The sequence below is a fragment of the Nanorana parkeri genome, unplaced genomic scaffold (genome assembly GCF_000935625.1).
Source record: "Nanorana parkeri isolate BGI_ZX_2015 unplaced genomic scaffold, ASM93562v1 scaffold276, whole genome shotgun sequence".
Classification (NCBI taxonomy): Eukaryota; Metazoa; Chordata; class Amphibia; order Anura; family Dicroglossidae; genus Nanorana; species Nanorana parkeri.
Window position 1 is genome coordinate 859,209 of NW_017306544.1, and position 19,658 is coordinate 878,866.

General features: G+C 40.4%; 1 protein-coding gene across 1 annotated transcript in view; it reads left to right on the top strand.

Moving 5' to 3' along the window:
• SLC26A9 (solute carrier family 26 member 9) overlaps positions 1-19,658 on the top strand; it is a 66,042-nt gene that overhangs the window by 30,251 nt on the left and 16,133 nt on the right. The window contains exons 10-16 of the mRNA XM_018557257.1: positions 4,408-4,485; positions 4,669-4,764; positions 6,180-6,286; positions 8,822-8,891; positions 10,438-10,530; positions 11,772-11,879; positions 19,067-19,363. Of these exons, the coding sequence (XP_018412759.1) occupies positions 4,408-4,485; positions 4,669-4,764; positions 6,180-6,286; positions 8,822-8,891; positions 10,438-10,530; positions 11,772-11,879; positions 19,067-19,363 (849 nt within the window). The remainder of the gene's footprint in view (positions 1-4,407; positions 4,486-4,668; positions 4,765-6,179; positions 6,287-8,821; positions 8,892-10,437; positions 10,531-11,771; positions 11,880-19,066; positions 19,364-19,658) is intronic.

The following is a 19,658-nucleotide window of genomic DNA, read 5'->3' on the forward strand; positions in this document are numbered from 1 at the left end:
GGGGGGGGCTCTAGGGATGGCGATGTAAGGTGGAACTCTTGGCTCTCTGATGTAAGGTGGGCTCTGGGGACACTGTAAGGGGGCACTCTGGGGATGCTTATGTAAGGGGGACCCTGATGTAAAGGGGCAAACACATGGGTCCCCAAGGGGGCTCTGATATAAAAGGAACTCTCGGATGAACAATCTAATATAACAGATTGGTTCATGCAAATCTAACAATGTATGGCCAGCTTAACTCCTCCCTATTCTAAACAAAACAAAAAAATGCCGTTTACATACATTTAAAGTGAACCTGTCATGAGAGAGCTACAAGGGCAGTCAGCAAAGCAGCCAGGCAACTTCTGTTTTTTTTTAAAGCAAAGCCAGCAATGTAAGCCTTTATGTGTCTGCTATGGCACTTTTACTTTAATTCACAACTGACCACCTTTTTATTTGGGAGTAGGCTATTGTTATACCTCAGCTGGGTTAGCCCCCCATATCAACATTTTTGAACAATACTTATGCGGTTCGTTAGATCTATGCAGTTGAGGGCAGCTCTCATCTGACTCTGTGGAATCTTGCTCTTGAGGGCCAGGAGACAAACACTATTCTGGCGGCGATCGAGGGGTGCAAGGTAACGCAACCACTAAGATTGACTATCTTGCGGCTGAGTGCACTTTGATTCGTCATGACCTGGATAAAATCCGCTCTCGTTTAACTACTGCTGAGACTCAAGTGTCGGAGTTGGAAGATGCAGTGCATAGCCATGTCACTTTGCTGACTGATCTACAACATACTGCGCGTATCCTTGCTGCCAAAGTGGATGACATAAAGAATCGCATGAGGAGGAATAATGTCCTGATTGTGGGCCTGCCAGAAGGGGATGAGGGTGCTCATCCTGCTCACTTCGCTGAATCCTTGTTCCAGAAGGTGCTGGAATTGGACTCTCTCACTCCTGCTTTTGTAGATGAGCGGGCCCACCGAGTCCACACGAGAAAGGTTCTACCTGGTACCCCTCCGCAGCCTTTCCTGGTTTGCCTCCTAAATTACAAGGACATGGGATCAGGTCCTGGCTGTGGCCCGAAAATGTCCTGTCTCTGTCATGGCAGTGCACAGCTATGCTTTTTTCCAGACTTTTCTGCTGAGATCCAGGAGAGGAGGAGATCGTTTGTGGATGTCCGCTGCAGACTCAGGGAGAAGGACATACAGTACGGTATGTTCTATTCGAGCAGACTGCCGGTTCAGCATTCCGGTTTAGTTCATTTTTTTGACACTCCGGCTTTGGCAGGGGACTGGCTGGAAACTCTGTGGTGACTGGTTTGATTCTTATTTTTTTCTTTTTTTTCTTTCTCTACAGTATTAGTGCCTAGTCTTATTGTACTGTCTGGCTGGCACCTCTTTATGCCTGGGGAAATATGGATCTGGGTCCCATGTCTGCTACTATAACCCAAGCTTGTTTGAGTTGCAATTATGTTGTTTTTAGATACCGTGGTTTTTCTCCTATCTGGATGACGGATGCTGGGGTGTACTTTATGGATATTGGCCTTGTATCCTTTCGGAAATAGTGACTCCTACTGGATTTCCTTTTTTCTTCCTCTTTTTTTTTTGCAGGGACACTTCTTTTTTGGTGGTGATCAAATAACTGGTTAGGGTTCTGGGTCTGAACTTCTAGTTAGTTTTATTGTTAAACCCATGCGTTCTAGTGGATATTTTGTGTTCTATGGTTTGGGGGGTTGTGTGTCGTTGTTCTGGGCGTTAGATACGGTAAGATCAAGTGGTTTTAACATTAGTTCTCACATATTTAGAGAGAAATATGGATATTTGTTATTAAATAAGGGGGCTAGCCCGCCCATATTACATTTTCTGGCAAAAAAAAACAACATTCAGACTAAAAGAGCTTTGTTAAATCTGGTAAGAGCAAGTGGTTTTAAAGTTAGATCTCACATAATTACAGAGATGTTTCACATAAATATAGAGACATAAGGTTTTACATAAGAAAGGGCTAGTCCCCCCAGCACATGCAATTTTCTGACAAAAAGGCATTCAGGCTAATAGATAATTGTTACATCAAGTAATTTTTTCCATTAGACCTAGCATGCACATGGTGGTAGAAAGTAATGATCATAATTTAAATAAGAATAAAAGCACTTTCCTGGTGGAGCCTTTCCCTATTTAAGAGTTTACAATGGCAGTCAGCAACCTCTGCTTGTTGGAGTGCACAGCTTGGCCGTGCCGGACACTCTGCTGACCTTGGTTTCCACTGGCCATGCAACTGAGTGTTTCCCATCCACTGCCTCTTTCAGTGTTTCCACATCTCTTGTCTCAGGGTAAGATGGATAGGCACCAGGAAAGGAAAATTACAGGTAAGTTTGATACACTTGTCTGTTTTGTTACAGCTTGATAAGCTAGATGTTTTATTTAATCTAATTACAAAAAAGTCTATTAGCCTGAATGTTTTTTGTCCAGAAAATTTACTATAGTGGGGCTAGCCCTCCTTACGTGATACCAAATATCCCAAATTTATCTGTAATGCTTTGAGATCCAACGTTAAAACCACTTGATCTTACCAGATCTAATGAAGATCTATTAGCCTGAATGTTTTTTGTCCAGAAAATTTACTATAGTGGGGCTAGCCCTCCTTACGTGATACCAAATATCCCAAATTTATCTGTAATGCTTTGAGATCCAACGTTAAAACCACTTGATCATCCCAGATCTAACAAAGATCTAGTAGTCTGAATCCCTTTTTACCCAAAAAATTGCATGTGGGGGGTTAGCCCCCTTATGTAATATCACCTAATATCTTTGTTTTTATGTGAAATATTTATGTAATTATGTGAGAACTAACATTAAAACCACTTGACCTTACCTGATCTAATGAAGACGTATTAGCCTGAATTAAATTTTACCAGAAAATTGCATGGGGGGTTAGCCCCTCTTATGTAATACCAAATAACCAAAATCTATCTGTAATGCTTTGAGATCTAACGTTAAAACCACTTGATCTTACTGGATCTAATGAATATCTATTACCCTGAATGTTTTTTGTCCAGACAATTTACTATAGGGGGGCTAGCCCTCCTTACGTGATACCAAATATCCCTAATTTATCTGTAATGCTTTGAGATCCAACGTTAAAACCACTTGATCTTACCAGATCTAACAAAGATCTAGTAGTCTGAATCACGTTTTACCAAAAAAATTGCATGTGGGGGGCTAGTCCCCTTATGTAATATCACCTAATATCTTAGTTTTTATGTGAAATATGCACTTGATCTTACCAGATCTAATGAAGATCTATTAGCCTGAAATTTTTTTGGCCAGGCAATTGCATGTGGGGAGTGGGGCTAGTCCCCCCCCCCCAATAATCACTTAATAAGTCTATAATTATGTGAGATCTAACCAAACAACTAGTTGATCATACTTGATCTAACAAATAGCTTCCAAAATAGCTGTTTGGTCAATCTTTTGATAAGGCGGGCCTGATGACAGGTTAGCCCCCCCGAAAAAAACTGTTAATATCTAGCACACTGTACCACAGATCATACCTACATTGTGGTGTGAACGGGGCACATAGAACATAATTGTTTTCTATGTGTCCTGGTGGTGACTGGCATTGCTCAATTGCTAAAAAATGCCAGTCATCACTTTTGGTGTGAACAAGTCCTAAATAATGTATATTCTACCATCTTAGATTACATGAATACTTGTATTCTATTGTTCTTTAGCAAAAATACAATTTTGTCTAAGTTTCACAAGTTTTTTTACTTGTCTAATGTTACCTGGTGGAGCGACATTTCAGGCAGCAAAAAGGCTAGGAACACCCCTGCACTGTACTATATACAAAAACATACTGTACATACAATCTAAAACTTACAGACAAACATCTACATATCATTTTTATTATAAATATAAACGTACACACAAACAAGTCTGCACTATACATAAAGCTAAAGACAACATGCTTTCTATGTCCTTTAGTTTCTAGTGTCTGTGTTCCTGCATAAAGAGGAAGAGCCTGGTGATGCTGCTGTGTGTGAGTTATGGCAGAGTTAAAAGACTGTAGGAAGTTGGGTGGAAGCTCTTGGGAGCCATCAAGAATGTGTAGGCCCTGGACAATAGCCCAGGTTGCCTCCCCAAATGCTGGACCTTGGGCCAGACTTTGTTTTTTGAGTACAGCGGACACAGACACAGTTGCAGTGCTGGGGTCCATTAGACCTGTGACACTTACATACTTTTGGCCTGGATGACAAAGGGTTGCTTTTGAGGCAAAAGGATGTAATACTACTTTAATCTGGTTTTGTGCCCACAGTTGGGCTTTAAGCTTATCATATTCACACACAGTATAGTTTTAAAACTTTGTATAACGGTAAACCATGTAGTTTTAATTTTTCTTGTATTTTCTTGTGTGTTTTTCTTTATCCCCAGATGTCCAGTTTCTTAGTCATGATGGTGGTCATGGTAACTATGCTGTCCCTTGGTGCCTATTTAAAACCCTTACCCAAGGTATAGCTTGATTTTCTCTTTTATTCTTTCCATAGCAGTTCTTTCAGGTGTTTGTCAATCTGTTTGTTATGCCTATGTGTAGAAATACAGTAGTTTATTTACACATGCATTGCTTTAATCCTCTATTTTGTTTTCTTCACATTGTATTGTATAATGCTTAAGTCTATGTTGATTTGCCTTTAGGCTGTCCTAGGAGCCTTGATAGCCGTGAACCTTAAGAATTCTCTAAAGCAACTTGCTGATCCTTTCTACCTTTGGAGTAAAAGCAAACTTGATTGTGTAAGTTTGTCAATAGTTTTAATATCCCTACTATTTGGCTGTACAAATGTAGCCTCTCTAATTTGACAAAGCAGCAAGTACTTAAAATTCTGCTTTAAAACAGTCAGAGGGGAATTTATAAAAACTGGAGCAGACAAAATCTGGAGCAGTTGTGCATGGTAACCAATCAGCTTCTCTCTTTAATTTTCAAATCTTAACTCAACAAACTGAAGCTGAACAAGCATGCACAACTGCTCCAGTCTGCTCCAATGTATGCAGGAGTACAAACACAGGAAGTTTTCTGCAACATGAGTGTTTGAGCCATGCCCGCAGTCTAGTTCAAGAAAATTGAAGCTTGCAACCTTGCTTTGTCCCTGAAAACTTTCAAATACACTAGCAAACAGTTTAAAATATAACGGCCAATAAAATAACTCTTAGTTCTTCTGGTCACAAAGGCTTAATTGTAACAGGTTATTATAATAAAGCAAATTACTATTTATGAAAGAACATAGGAATGCATAGTTTATGTTCTGTAATGTTGAAGAATTTTGCAGCTTATCCAAGCCATCTCTTCAGTTCAAACGAGCGTCAGGAACATACACCAACTTTCACATTAATCCAGTCACCATCAGGTGCAGACCCAGAATCTAGTCTCGGGAGGGGCACTGCCAGAAAATAAGCTCTATTAATAATAATAATCCCCAGCTCTTCCACTGCTAGTGTGCCGATCTCTCTCCCCTCGTACCCCTGCCTCTGTGTCCACTACCCCCCCCCTCCCCTCTCTTTTCCACTGTGCCCATCTCTCTCCTCTTCCACTGCCACCTATGTGTAGACCGCGCCCCCATCTGGCTCTTCCTCTGCTACTGTGCCACCCCTTTCCTTTCCCAACTCCTCTGTGACCACTGCCCCCCGGCTCTCCCCCCGGGGTACTGCACACTCCCCCGGCCTCTATTTCTGGAATCTTTCCGCCACCCCCAGCCTTGGCTCAGCATGGGCTGAGGCGGCCGCCTAATTTGCCTGACTACAGTACAGCCTCTGCTTTGGGTCTCGCTTGTTCGGTGCAGCCGGCCGGGCACCAGCAGAGCTGCGGAGAGAGGGAGCGATAATTTTCTCCTCAAGACACTAACATTAAGGCATATGTCATAACACCCATATCTATAGATTAAATAAGCTAATATATTAGGTATCAAATAATTAGGGGAAATAAGGTAAAATCATTATTTTGTGATATCCTGAAATATTCACATTTGCTAAAATGTGCTTGATTATAGAAGTTTAGACTTGGCATGTAGCTATCAATATTTATTTGGAACTAAAATGATGATTCAGATGCTGGGGGTCCAGTGAAACAAGTAAGAGAGGTTGCTAATATTTTTGGTGTTTGCTTTTACATTAATTTTTCATTGCTAACCAAGGTTTGTTTAATGTCCCTGTAGTGTGTCTGGGTTGTGAGTTTTCTCTCCACATTCGTCCTTGGTCTTCCTTATGGAGTTGCTGTTGGTGTGGGCTTTTCTGTCTTGGTTGTCATATTCAATACACAATTGTGAGTATTTTTTTTTTTACTTTAGCTTTACTTCTCAGATAGATAGATAGATAGATAGATAGATAAATATACAACATGGCAAAATGTATATCAGATAGTTAGTAGTAATATAGAAAGCATGTACAGACATTAATTCTCATATGAGAGATAATACATGGCACAAGACAGGTCAGTTCCATTTTGTTATTGTGCAATGAATATAAAATATCCACAGGAATTCTGCAGGTTGCTAATCAATCATGGCCTTTCTGACACATGGCAAGAATTGAACCTCTTGCCACATTGCTACACCTATTTTTTACGCACCACAATACTCATCATAGAACAGAACATATACAGTATTGACAATGCAAAATCTCACCGCAAATAACTATAACAACAAATCAACAGTTGCTTGGTCAGACCACAACCTAAAGATCCTCCTATGCCACCTGTTTAAACACTACACCCCATCTTGACTACTCAGTGACTTCCTTCTATATCATCCTGATATTAGTAGATTTATTGAAGTACCCCATGTCAAAATAACTTCTTGATTTACTCTAGACAAGACTGTGGGAAACCCATAAGTCAGTCAAAATAGACCACTTTATTCAGATTAAAAACGGCATTGCAAATGCAAAAAGCACAGGAGAAACTTGGAAATGTAGCTCAACGCTAAATTCAGAACTTCAAAGCACAACCTACTCCTCACTTATGCCAACAGTTACGTATCCCAAATTCAGCAAAAAACGTAATCTCTGCCTGCCTGACAGATATAGGGCAACTTCAAAAGAAGAAATTACTTCAATTATCATTCATATAGGTAGTGAGAGGAAAGTGATCATGCAGAGTGCTCACTGGTTACCCTCCAGTGGGTACCTAGAAAGTCACCAAAAAGCATATACTAACTGAAAGAGTGCCATGCCAAAGGAGTCTAAATTGATTTATTAATTCATACCCAAAATTCCAATGCCCTTAATTAGGGCTACAACAAAATAAAACCTAAGTATCGAAGACACACTAATGATATGTTTGTCTCTGTGCTGCAATTATAACATTCATGCTTTTGGTGTATTCTGTGAGATACGTCCCTTTAATTTGGACTTCAAATTTTAGTATGGATCATGGAAAGTAAATTAAAGACAATGTTACAATGGTAGTGGGCAGAATGCTACTAATGTTAAAATCTATCATGAAACATGTTTGAAAGTACACCCCCCAAATATGCTTTTAATATTTTCTATGGGGAAATGGCTTAGAGAAGTAGTTTTATTTTTCACAGCTTAGTCACCTAACTCAAACAGTGTATGTTGCTTTTTATTCCATGCTTCTGCATGATGTGGAAACAAAGTTACAGAATTTGACACCTCACACCTCATTATTCCTGACCATGCTCCGCAAAGTAGATGGCCTCTTGACTGATGGCTCTAATCTCACTGGGCTGATTCATGTGAGTGTGTTTCCTCTCTTAGCATTCCTGTTTGACCTTGCTTGTGCATGGAAAGCACTGACACAGTAAGATTAAGGTTGCTAATCAAGAGGCCATCTACTTTGCAGACCATGGTCAGGAATGAAGAGGAGTGAAGTGTCAAAGTCTGTAACTCAGCTTGTACTGCACACAGAAGTATGAGATAAAAAGCAGCATACACTGTGGGAGGAAGGGGAGTGATCTGTGAAAAATAATACAAGGCAAGACTTCTTTGAACAAAAAGTTAACGGTAACTCTAGATAGAAATCTACAGTTTGATGTGCTCCATTGTTCATCATAATCTTAACAGAAAATATTAGGATGTTTTGCTAAATAGATAGATCACAGCCCTAAATAAACACAAAAGAAAACTTTTTACATCTATATTTCTTGCCACTAGGCAAACGATCACTAGAGCCGGGAAACATCTGTCCTTGTACCAGGAAGAATTATTATTATTCTAAATTTCTTAGGGTATGGTTCCCCAGATTGCATGTATCCAACCAATAGGTCTAGCTTGCATGTTCCTGTAGATGTAAATACCAAATGTGCTACATGCCAGTTCCCCAATCTCTAACCCCCCTCCCCCCCCGGCCTTTTTTGTTTTTGACCCTTTTTCATACTTTACTTAATTCTTCCCCACTCATTTTCTAAAATCTGCCCCTCTGCCCTTTTTCTATATTACATTAATAGATGCCAACAATATATGCCAACACTCCCCAACTGCTCAGCAACCCCTAACTGAGGGGTATACCCATCCATACCCACCAATGCCTCGGTGGGTTGGTTATCCAAACTTTTTATCAAAAAGATAATGTGCTAACACTATAAATTGCCTTACTATTTTTGTTCTTGTTTGTAAATTGTAATTGATGCAGTAATATACTGTAATAGGTTTTTTTCTCTAATGTTTAGTAAACACTAGAAGAACAATCAAGCTATTTGCTAACTGGTTTAAAAGCACTTCTGTCATATATTATATTCTTCCATGTCAGAAAAGTTAAGGATTCATGTTAAAGTTAACTGTGAACGAAGCACAAGTATTTACTAATAAATTGTTATGTGTATTTTCTCTCCTGTGTCAGTCGAAATGGATCAGCATTGGGTCAGATTTCTTCTACTGATATATACAAGAACCCCAAAGAGTACAGCAAGGTAGAGTAAAACAATTTTAACTATTTGCCTTAATTACTTATAGTAAGAGTATATTTTTTCTAAATGCTCTCTCTAAGTAAATCTAATTTGCCACAGTCAGTCTGATATTTTTATAATCAACTCCTTTTTACATTTTAGTAACAAATGTACTGTATACATCTTATGTATTTTTAGAGTCAGAGGCAGTGCTAGGATTGTGAATGGCCTGGGGGCACCTTAAGGAGAGGAGTGGCATGCATAACATAGCGTGGCGAATGGTAGAAGTGGCCGAATTGTGATAAAATGTGGGAGGTGCTTAAAGTGGCATGGTTAAATAAAACCTAAGCTCCTCAGTTTATAGGCTGCACACATATGCTACAGTCCTTTTACCCACAATAAATGCTTCACTGTTGAAAGCGAGAGTCACACAGGCACAATCATCTCTTCCATTACATATGCTTGTAGGGGTCAGTGCAACACACAGTGGGTTAGGTCAGGGGTGTGTAATGTACAGAGTGCAAGGTTTAGGAGTGTGTAACACACAGAGAGTAAGGGTCATAGGTGTGCAACTCACAAAGTGCAGGGGTCAGGGGTGAGTAACACACAGAGTGTGGGGTGCAGGGGTGTGTAATGTACAGAGTGCAGGGGTCAGGGGTGTGTGTAGCATACAGAATGTAGAGATCAGGAGTATGTAACACACAGATTGCAGAGATCTGGGGTGTGTGTAATGCACAAGTGCAGGGGCTAAACAAATATCACACTCCCAGAACCCCCACACACAAATTCCCCTATCAAGTGTAAATCCTTCAGAAGTGCAAATCTACCCCCAAATCAAAACAGCCCCGGCACAACTTCCTGCCTCTCTTCTTGACTCACAATAGCTCAGGCTCAGTGACACTTAGCACATTATGAACCTGAATCTTGAATATCGAATAAAGATCCATATATTCCTATCTGCAATAAACCTGAAACAAATTATGGTTCAAACCTGTGTCATGAACTCTCCAAGACCTCTTGGAGTAACTATAATGGGAACATGTAAAGGTTTTATGACCATGACCATCTGGTAGCATATGTCAAAGGTTATCCTGTACCTTGTCTTGTTGTTCATAATGTATGTGATTGCTAATGATCATTATGTGTGTGCTCCCAACACTGTATAAATAGCTCTATTGTAGAACATGCAGAGGGGCATTCTCCTTGGAGTGTCCCATATGATTGTGCTAATAAACATCCTTGTCATCCCATCGTAAGAGAAGTGGTGTTGACTGAATTCCACAACAATTGAGGGGAAGTTTTCCAAGGATTCCCCTCAACCTTGTCTTAACAGAGATGAGGAGGCGCCTAAGAAAGTTTCCCTCAGCTCTTCAATATGCTGATGGGTCTGAGGTCTGACAGGTGGCGAAGCTGTTGCAAGACATGTGGGGCATCTGTCCTGGGTGCCCACTGTTAGCGAAGCTCATGTTCAGAATTGTGTTTAAGCAAAGGTGCTGCTATATGTACAGATTTGTGAGACAACACCCATCTTTACTCACTGTCTAAACTATTTTTTATTTTATTTTTTTAGGTACAGTCTATTGATGGTATTAAAATTGTCAATTACTGTTCCCCGTTATACTTTGCAAATTCAGAAATATTTCGACAGAAAGTCATCAAGAAGGTAAACTATTCCATTAACCTACATGACAATTTTCTATTGCTGAAAGTGGATGGAAAGCAAAATAACACTCCACTCTAATATTAAGTTCACCAGCCTATACTAGAAGTAGAACCAAATTTTGTTACTTCCAAGCTTTGGTGTTGGTGTTACTGACCAAATGCACCCAGATGCGGCTCTAGAGTTTATGAGGCATTAGGGGAAACTAAATAGACGGACAGGTGCCTTGTAGATGCGGGTGGGCGTTTTAAGACGTCCTTCCCCGCCCCCACTCGCACGCAGCACCCCAACCCGCTGTGCCCAGTGCGGGCCGGGACCAGCACATCGGCTCTGTCACCAGAGGTCAGAGAAAGCTCAGTCTTTGATCTCCTCTCCAGTGTCAGAATGCAGAAAGTGATGTATATTACATCACTTCCGCATTCAGCTGTTATTCCCGGCTACACAAGCCAGAGAGAAGCTGGCAAAGCAGATCTCTGCTTCATCAGCTTCTCTGGGGGTCGCTAGGTGACATTAGGGGTCTTGGATGTCTCTATAAAGAGGACCTGTCACTTAACCCCCTATGTGATAGCAACGTTGTGTTAAAAGAAAAAAAAAAGCATGAAATTGTCCAAAGCGTCTTGGTATGTTGAGAGTTCCCTTCATTGGAACTTAGGAGCCAAGCCCAACCTCTGAAAGACAACCCCACACCATAGCTGAGCAGCTGCATCCAAGCCTTACATCACCAAGTGCAATGCAAAGCGTCGAATGCAGTGGTTTAAAGCGGAGATGTGTTCTCTGGAGTAATGAATCACGCTTCTCTGTCTGGCAATCCGATGGATGTGTCTGGTTTGGCGGTTGCCAGGAGGAGTGTGGGGTGCATGAACTTGACTAGCCTGCTCAGAGTCCTGACCTCAACCCAATAGAACACCTTTGGGTTGAATTAGAGTGGAGACTGCGAGCCAGGACTTCTCATCCAAAATCAGTACCTGACCTCACAAATGTGCTTCTGGAAGAATGGTCAAACATTCCCATAGACACACTTCTAAACCTTGTGGACAGCCTTCCCAGAAGAGTTGAAGCTGTTATGGCTGCAAAGGGTGGGCCAACTCAATATTGAACCCTACAGACTAAGACCGGGATGCCATTAAAGTTCATGTGCATGTAAAGTCAGGCGTCCCAATACTTTTGGTAATATAGTGTATGTTTGAGCTACAAATAGTTATATTTATGCAACATTCTTTAATTTGTTTTTTTCCATTTGCTAGACTGGGCTGGACCCCAACAAGGCCTATCTGGCGAAAAAAAAGTACCTGAAAAAGCACGAGAAGGAAGAAGAAAAAAGACAGAGAGGATCTGTGTTTATGAAGAGTAAGGTAAGCCTATAACTTTGGCAATGTACACCATTGATACCAGTCCTTGGGATATGCATTGATTTTAAAAGAGTGTTTCTGAGGCCATAAATTCAGGTGGAAGTATTTTCATGAAATATATTTTTACTGTGACTATTAAACTGACTTTAAAACTATAAAAAATACAATTGTGATGTGCACAGGGCATCAACGAACAGCTCTATGAGAGCAAACGTTTAATTAGATTCAAGCTCAGAGTGATATCAAAGTCAAAATGTTTTTAAGCTATTTCAAATGCGGATTAAATCACTTACAATCAATTAGTGTGTGCTAATAAGTTGTGTGCTTCTCCACAAATGCACAGGCACAGAAAGGCAAGGCACCCCCTTGCTTTCTTCTTCCCCTTCTGCCACCTAGTAGATGGACAGCTGTTGGTGACTGTCCTGTCCCCTTGTGATCTTGTACTGGACAGGAAGTTCAGGGAAGGCAAGCTGAGAGAATTGGAGCCACCTGAGATCACAGGTATAAAAACACTCAGCGGTCAGTAATCGCTAAATGTTTGTAAATAACTGAACATAGTATGACTCACCATGTACAGGTGAAACTCGAATAATTAGAATATCGTGCAAAAGTAATTGCAGTAAGTTCTGCAAAAGGGGCCCAAACCAAGTACTGAGTACATATGCATGCTTGTACTTTTCAGAGGTCCGATATTGTTCTATGTACAATCCTTGTTTTATTGATTGCATGTAATAATCTACTTTTTTGAGGTTGTGGATTTGGGGTTCTTGGGTTTTTCATGAGCTGTAAGCCATAATCATCACAATTATGACAAATCACGGCTTGAATTATCAAGTTATGAATGAATAGGAAGTGATCTGCATCACTTCCTTTTCATTTACGATTGTGTAGTGCCCTCTGCTTTGTCGCTACTAGATTTAGTGTTATATCAGGACTGTAATCAGTCTGGATGCCGATTGCTCTGAGATCTGCCGGTATCCCTAAGTTTGGTGGATTGATTGATTCTACCGGTTGCTCGGTTGGGGCCCCAGCATACAGTGTGGGAGAATCAATCCTCAGACTATGAATATGTATCTGACTCTGACCAATCCCTGAGCAGGCTCACTCAGAGGTATGGCTGGAGAAAGGTGATAAATATTTGGGAGCACTTTCCAGAACTCTCCCTGGGGTTTCTCCCTGGTAGGTCATCTGTGTGCTGCAGGATGCCTGGCCCAGATGCTGGGGACCCAGAGCCATAAGATTTTACTGAGAAGAAACCTGATGAAAGCTGGGCTGCAGGAAGAATCTGCTTACTGAGGAGTGTCACAGAGTAGCTGGTGACCCTGTAAGAGATCTCTCACCCTATATTCAGATATTATACAGATGAGAAGCCAGTTGGTGCACTGCAAGTCCTGTGACTGTTCTCCCTCAAAGTCTTGAACTTTTCCCTGGTGAAACAATCTATTCCGCTCACTCTCCCCCTTTAGGGCCTGCTGCTACCGGTTACTACTGTTGCTAATAGTGAAGACACTATCCTCTATTTTTGTACTTTGGTTATCCTGCAACCCAAACTCTCCCTCCTAGTTGATACTGAGCAAGAAATACTAAAAAGACCCCACAACTCAAGCCTCTTCTATCCTAGAAGTGTCGGTATTGCTGGAGCTAAGGAAAAGAGCTGGCATCTAACAGGCAGGAGAACCCTAACTCATATCCAGTGGCTCCTTCAGGGGGTGATTGCTACAATTGTGTACATAGTAAAAACTTTATTCAGTTTATGAATGAACAGGAACACTCAGTATAGAGGATTCTTGTTCATTTATAACAGTGGATGCAGAAAAAGAGATTGAGGAGTTTTTAGTCTCTATTTTAAAAGGGTCAATATGGCCGACGTACATTTTTTTTTTCAATGTGCAGTTTCAGATTCGGAGGCTCATTGCCTACGAATACGAAACTGCGTAATAATTCATTTTGTCCAAAACTTTATGCTGTACACATCTACTATATTGTCATAATACTTTTGTTATCTTACTGTTCAAGAATACGGAATAATAAAACCGTCCTGTTTTTGTCATCCCAATGTCCCGTTTTTGGATCAAGGAAATATGGTCAGCCTATTCAGAGGCTCAATACATATCTGCAACAACTTTGCTTACTTGACCTCAAAATCCTGGTCTCCTTATTGACAAGAGCTCACAGACTTTATAAACCAAAACACTTTCTAGATTTAATCCCTAGGGATGTTTTAACCAGAATCGACTTCTTTCAGAAAAAAAAATATGGTTGTGGTAAAGAAAACAGCCCTTTATGCTCAGATAATTTTTTTTTTTACTGTTTTTCTGACATGTAGGCAGCTACTGCCCAGAGGCATAAGGAATTTGCCTACATTACCAGGGTTCTCAAAGATGACACAATATCCTAAAAGGGGACTACCCATAAATTTGCTTGGCTACTTGCTACTAAGACAAGATAATCACCATTCTAACACCTCACAATGGGATGGTGCTAAGAGGCTCTAAGGATGGTCATCTTTTTTTCCACCCCTAGACCCATGCCCATATGAGACATTGCTTCTCACATCTCTATGGAGTGGCCCACAGCCTGAATTACTCTTTGAATTCTACAATACTAAACGGGTGTCACTGCCTTACGCTACAAGATAGTGCCAGGACCACATTACGGAGATCCCAGCCCTGAAGCCTGGTATAACTTGCTCTCATTCCCCCAGTGTTGGGTTTGTACTACAGTTTTTTTTGCCTGTTTATTTTCTTTTACTTTATCTCCAGCCAATTTCTTGTTACCAGTTTGACTGTTCATATGGTCTCATTAAGCATTATGTCATTGAAAAAAAACAACTGCTCTTCTGGTTGGGCCTCTCTAGCCTACCTGGGGCTGTTATGGCATTCACATGCATTTCTACCGATACGCTACGATATTTAAGATAAGCTCTTAAATGACTAAGAGCTTAATAGACCACTTAAACATTCCCTACTATGGCGAGAGGCCTGTGCCCTTAAATTGTGTACAAGAAACTCGTTTTTACAAAGACAAACACCCCCCCTTCGTAAACCCAGTGATGACTCTGTTTCTTTGCCAACTTTGATTGGAAAAATAAAATGGTTATGATAGCATAAAAAAATTGTCGGCTTTCCAACTGCATGATGTTCTCACGAATCCCAATGACAGATACATCATTTTTCGTAGCCTCTCTCAATGATAACATAGCTACTATTGCTAACTTACAGTATATTCCACTATTATTAACCAAAATAAATTTCTAACCAGCTTAATACATAAGATTGGTTCTATACACAAGACTGCCTCTGCCTATGTAGAGATTTTAATGAAATTATCAACACAGAACTGGACACCTCCAACAGAGGTAGGTGCCGCAACCTCACTATACCTTATTTTCCTTTTATACTTTAGACCACCTCCATGATGAGTGGTGATGCCTGCAGAGCAAAGAAAAGGACTTAATTTATTTTCCCATATGCAGCTTACATATCCAGACGATATGTTCCTGGTAGACAAATTCACCCTTTAACAGATCTGGAAGGCAGAAATAGATTGAATTACTTGAATGGATCACACTTCTATTCAATTGACTTTTTCTGACCCCAACCTCACTCTTCTACTGTTTGGAGGATGAACACCAGCTTACTCTCCAACTCGAAATACAAGGAACATATTAGATCTGAAATATTGTCTTTTTTTCCAAGTCAATTCTGTATCAGTACAGGTTAATATATTGGTATGTAATGCCCATAAAACTTTTGTTAGAGGTTTACTGATAAGGAGCTTACCAGAATAAAAGGTGTAAACATTACCCGCTTGATATTATTGATCAGATTTGTAACTTAGAAAAGGGTAATAAACAGCAGTATGACACCAAAACTACTGAGAAACTCCTGGGCCTTTGCATCAAACATAGTCTACTCCTCACCTCCCAATATGATTTTATGTGGAAACTAATGAAACTCTTATTCTATTCCCAAGGGAATAATGCCAGGGCCTTTTTGGCTAAACAATATAAACAAACATCGAATGGAAAAGACTAGAATCCCTTTCCTGAGTCCCCAATCCCCTTGATATAGGATATTGCTTTAGTTCATTTTATTTCTCTCTGTATAACTTGAAAAACTCTGTTAATGCCCTTAATCCTACACCAGCAGATTTCCAATGCTTTCTTGGCTCCCTGAATGTCCTTAAGGTTTCCTTTGACCAACTAACCACACTAACAAAACCTCTTTCATTGGCTTAAGTCACAAAAATACTTTTTAGCCTTCCTCTGCATAAGAACCCAGTTCTGGATGGCTTTAGCTCTTCATACTACAAAACCTTTTCAGATACTTTTGCCCCTCACCTGCTAACGACACAGCTACTTCTGGCCATTTCCTTAAAGAGTCACATGCAGTGCTCATAGTTACAATTCCAAAGCCTAACAAGCCTGCTTAAGACCCAGCAAATGGAGATCTGTGTTCAGAAGAGATATGGGTCTATAAAGTTCATGCCAAACTGATAGCCAACAGACTGCGGTTCATTATCCCTTACCCAGCCCCTGACTGTTAAAATCTGACCAAGTTGGGTTTGTCTTTAGATGTCAAGCCCCGGATGGACCCATGAATCTTCTCCAATGGGTGAAACATTCCTGCATACCTTCCCTGCTACTGTCCTTAGACACAGGGAAGGCCTTTGATTGGGTGCACTGGGAATACCTGAAAGCAGTTCTGAAAAATTGGCCTCACAGGCTTTTTTGGTTCAGCCATTGATGTTCTGTACACCAATCCCAGCACCGGAGAATGGGCGTCTGGTCTACTGTCTGTCAATGCAGATGTCCCATTGCACACCAGACTGGTGTATCCCCGGTTATCTCCTTGTGGGTGCTGTAGTGGCAAGTGGAGTGTGCCACCAGACCAAGGAAGTGAGTCACCAGCACACTGTCATCTTCATCATGAAAAACAGCTTTATTGGTGTTAATCAATCATATCTCATCACAGAATAAAGCAACATTTCGAGATCAAGCAGGGTCCCTTCATCAGGCAATATGGTCTACTGTCTGCTCCATTCAGTATTACTAATAGTACTAGACAGGGCTGTACTGTCACCACTGATTTTCGCATTGGTTAATGAACCCCTGGTGGAGACGACCCATGCATGCACTGCTGTCACTGGGCTCAAGGTTGGTGGTGCAGAGTATAAAATAGGATTATATACAGATGATTTAACATTTTCCTCAACTGACCCCATGCATTCTCTCCCTGTAGTGCAAGACATTTTGACCAACTTTGGAAACATCTCCTTGTAAAGTCAATAACTCCAAATCTCAAATCCTAGCAATCAATTTACTGTATCAGCTGCATGCTAGTGTTACTCACATTTTCCCCTTCTCGTGAGCTTCTGTTGTTTCCCTGAAGTACTTAGATATTATATGGACTTCCCTCAGCTTTAGACAATTCCATATCAAATATATCCCACTTCTAAACAAATTCAAAGACCTTTGCAAGGATTTACAATGTACCCCAGCTTCCTGGGCTGGAAGGATCACAATGGAAGGATCATGATTGTCCTCCCCACATATCCTCCACCTGGCCTGTGCCTTACCCATACTTATTTTACCACTAACCCTCGAACTCCAACAGACAGTGAATTCCTTTATATGACTGGAAAAAAATATGAATCCCTAGGCCCTACTTATATGATCTGAGATTTCAAGCACGCATGGGGTCCTCTGGCGTAGTCAAATACTATAAAGGCTACATTCTAGAACAGGCTAAGCAGTGGTGGGTCCCATCTTCTGATAAACTGTGGCAAACTCCAAAAAAATATGTGCTATCTATATAAGTCTTAATACCAGGAAGTCTTCTTTAGACACTGTCACGACCACTGTCACGACCACAACAGTCAGTCAAACAGGTTTGGAACTCTTTGGCAAAAGCCTCCCCTCTTTCTGATCTGCATATCCTACAGTACATTCTGCTGCATATCCTACAGTACATTCTGCTATCTACCACAGACACTCTTTTCATGGATTTGCAGCTAGTCTCCTGGAAAGTTTTAGGCATCCATCACATTGGGGATCTTTATGCCAATAACCGCCTTGACTCAGTTGAAGAACTACATCAAAAATACTTCCTTCCACACAGAAACTTCTACAAGTATCTTTGGCTCAGGCATTATCTCTCTACTTTGCAAGAGACAATCATTATAATCAGGAAAATCTTATCCTTTCTCAGAGACTGTGAACCTACCCAAAAAGGTATCTCCTACCAACATGCTGTCTGGCTTACACTTCTCTGGCAAGTTACCATCCATGGAATGTTGGAAAAAGAACTAAAACTTTTGCTGACTGGCGAAAAATGGAACTGTACTGTACGTTGGCCTCTGAAAGTGTCCAAATGCATAAACCACTGGGAATCACTTCAGAGGCTTCTACACAAATGGTGCTATACCCCTCAGAGACTTGCAATGATTTTTCCAACCCACTCTCCACTGTGTTGGATGAATTGTGGATATGTAGGCTCTGTCACATTTGGTGGTCCTGCGAGAGACTTTAAATATTTAAAAAAAGAGAATTTACTCAAGAGACAAATCCATAATTCTACCACCATACAAAACACTTGTTGGGCCTTATCTTGAGTATGTGGTTCAGTTTGGGGCACCGATACACAGGAAAAAGGTTCTTTAACTTGAGAGTCCAGAGAAGTGCAATGAAATTAATTAGAGGGCTGGATGACCAAAGCTTTGAGGAAAGATTACAAACATTTAAATAAAATGTTGTTCACTGATAACAATTTTAGTTTTCCTTTTTGTTTGCTGGTTTGTTTGGTTGGGAGATTTATTATGATGTGCCCATATCTACTGCTAAATAGCTTAAAATTCACTTGAGCAACATAGCTATCACAGAGCTCACTGAGCCTTGTCTACTACACTTGTACCATTGCTATGGTTTTCTCCAAGTGATGATATGGGTACACTAGACTTCACTTGCATTTTTTTTAAAGGCTTTGCTTTCTTCGTATAAATCACAGCTAAACAGGCCATATGTTCATGTGATAATAGTTATTATAATAGGCCATCATTTATAGCAACAAATGCATGCTTTTATGAGAATTAATTTATGACCAGGTAGGTTACTTTCAACATGCAAATCACATCATTACTAATCTTCACAATCTTCAGCTTCATCTCTTAACTATATGTCCATATTGCAGACTTTGTCACTCCAGGAACTTCAGGAGGACTTTGATGGTGTCCCTTCCACTGACTCCAACAACAACAGCACTGTGAATGGGACAAACAGTACAAACAGTACAATCAATTACATAGCATCTAACACCCTAACTGTGAGTTCTCAAATCTCAGCTCATATTCCAAATGGTGCGTCAGCCCAAGCTAAAACAGAAGATCCTATCATGACAGCTCCTCCGATTGTCAACTTCCATACGATCATTATTGACATGAGCGCTGTGTGTTTTGTTGACCTAATGGGAATCAAAGCATTAGGAAAGGTATTACATTATTTTTTTACTCTTGTAAAATGATGCATTTTGAAAATTCACATATGGTTTTAGAATATATATGTGCAAACCTATAAATTGTACACTTTAGATTAAATTTTAGAAAAACAGAGATCCACATTAAGAAAGTTAGTCTTTTTACAGTTTTGTAGATGTATATTTAATGCAGGTTAATATAAGTAAACCCTAATTTTTAAACATAGTTTGGGAATAGATTATGTACATAGGAATAGGCATGCTTTTGTAAGTATGCCTAGTACCTCACTTAGCTAATTAGTGCTTTACT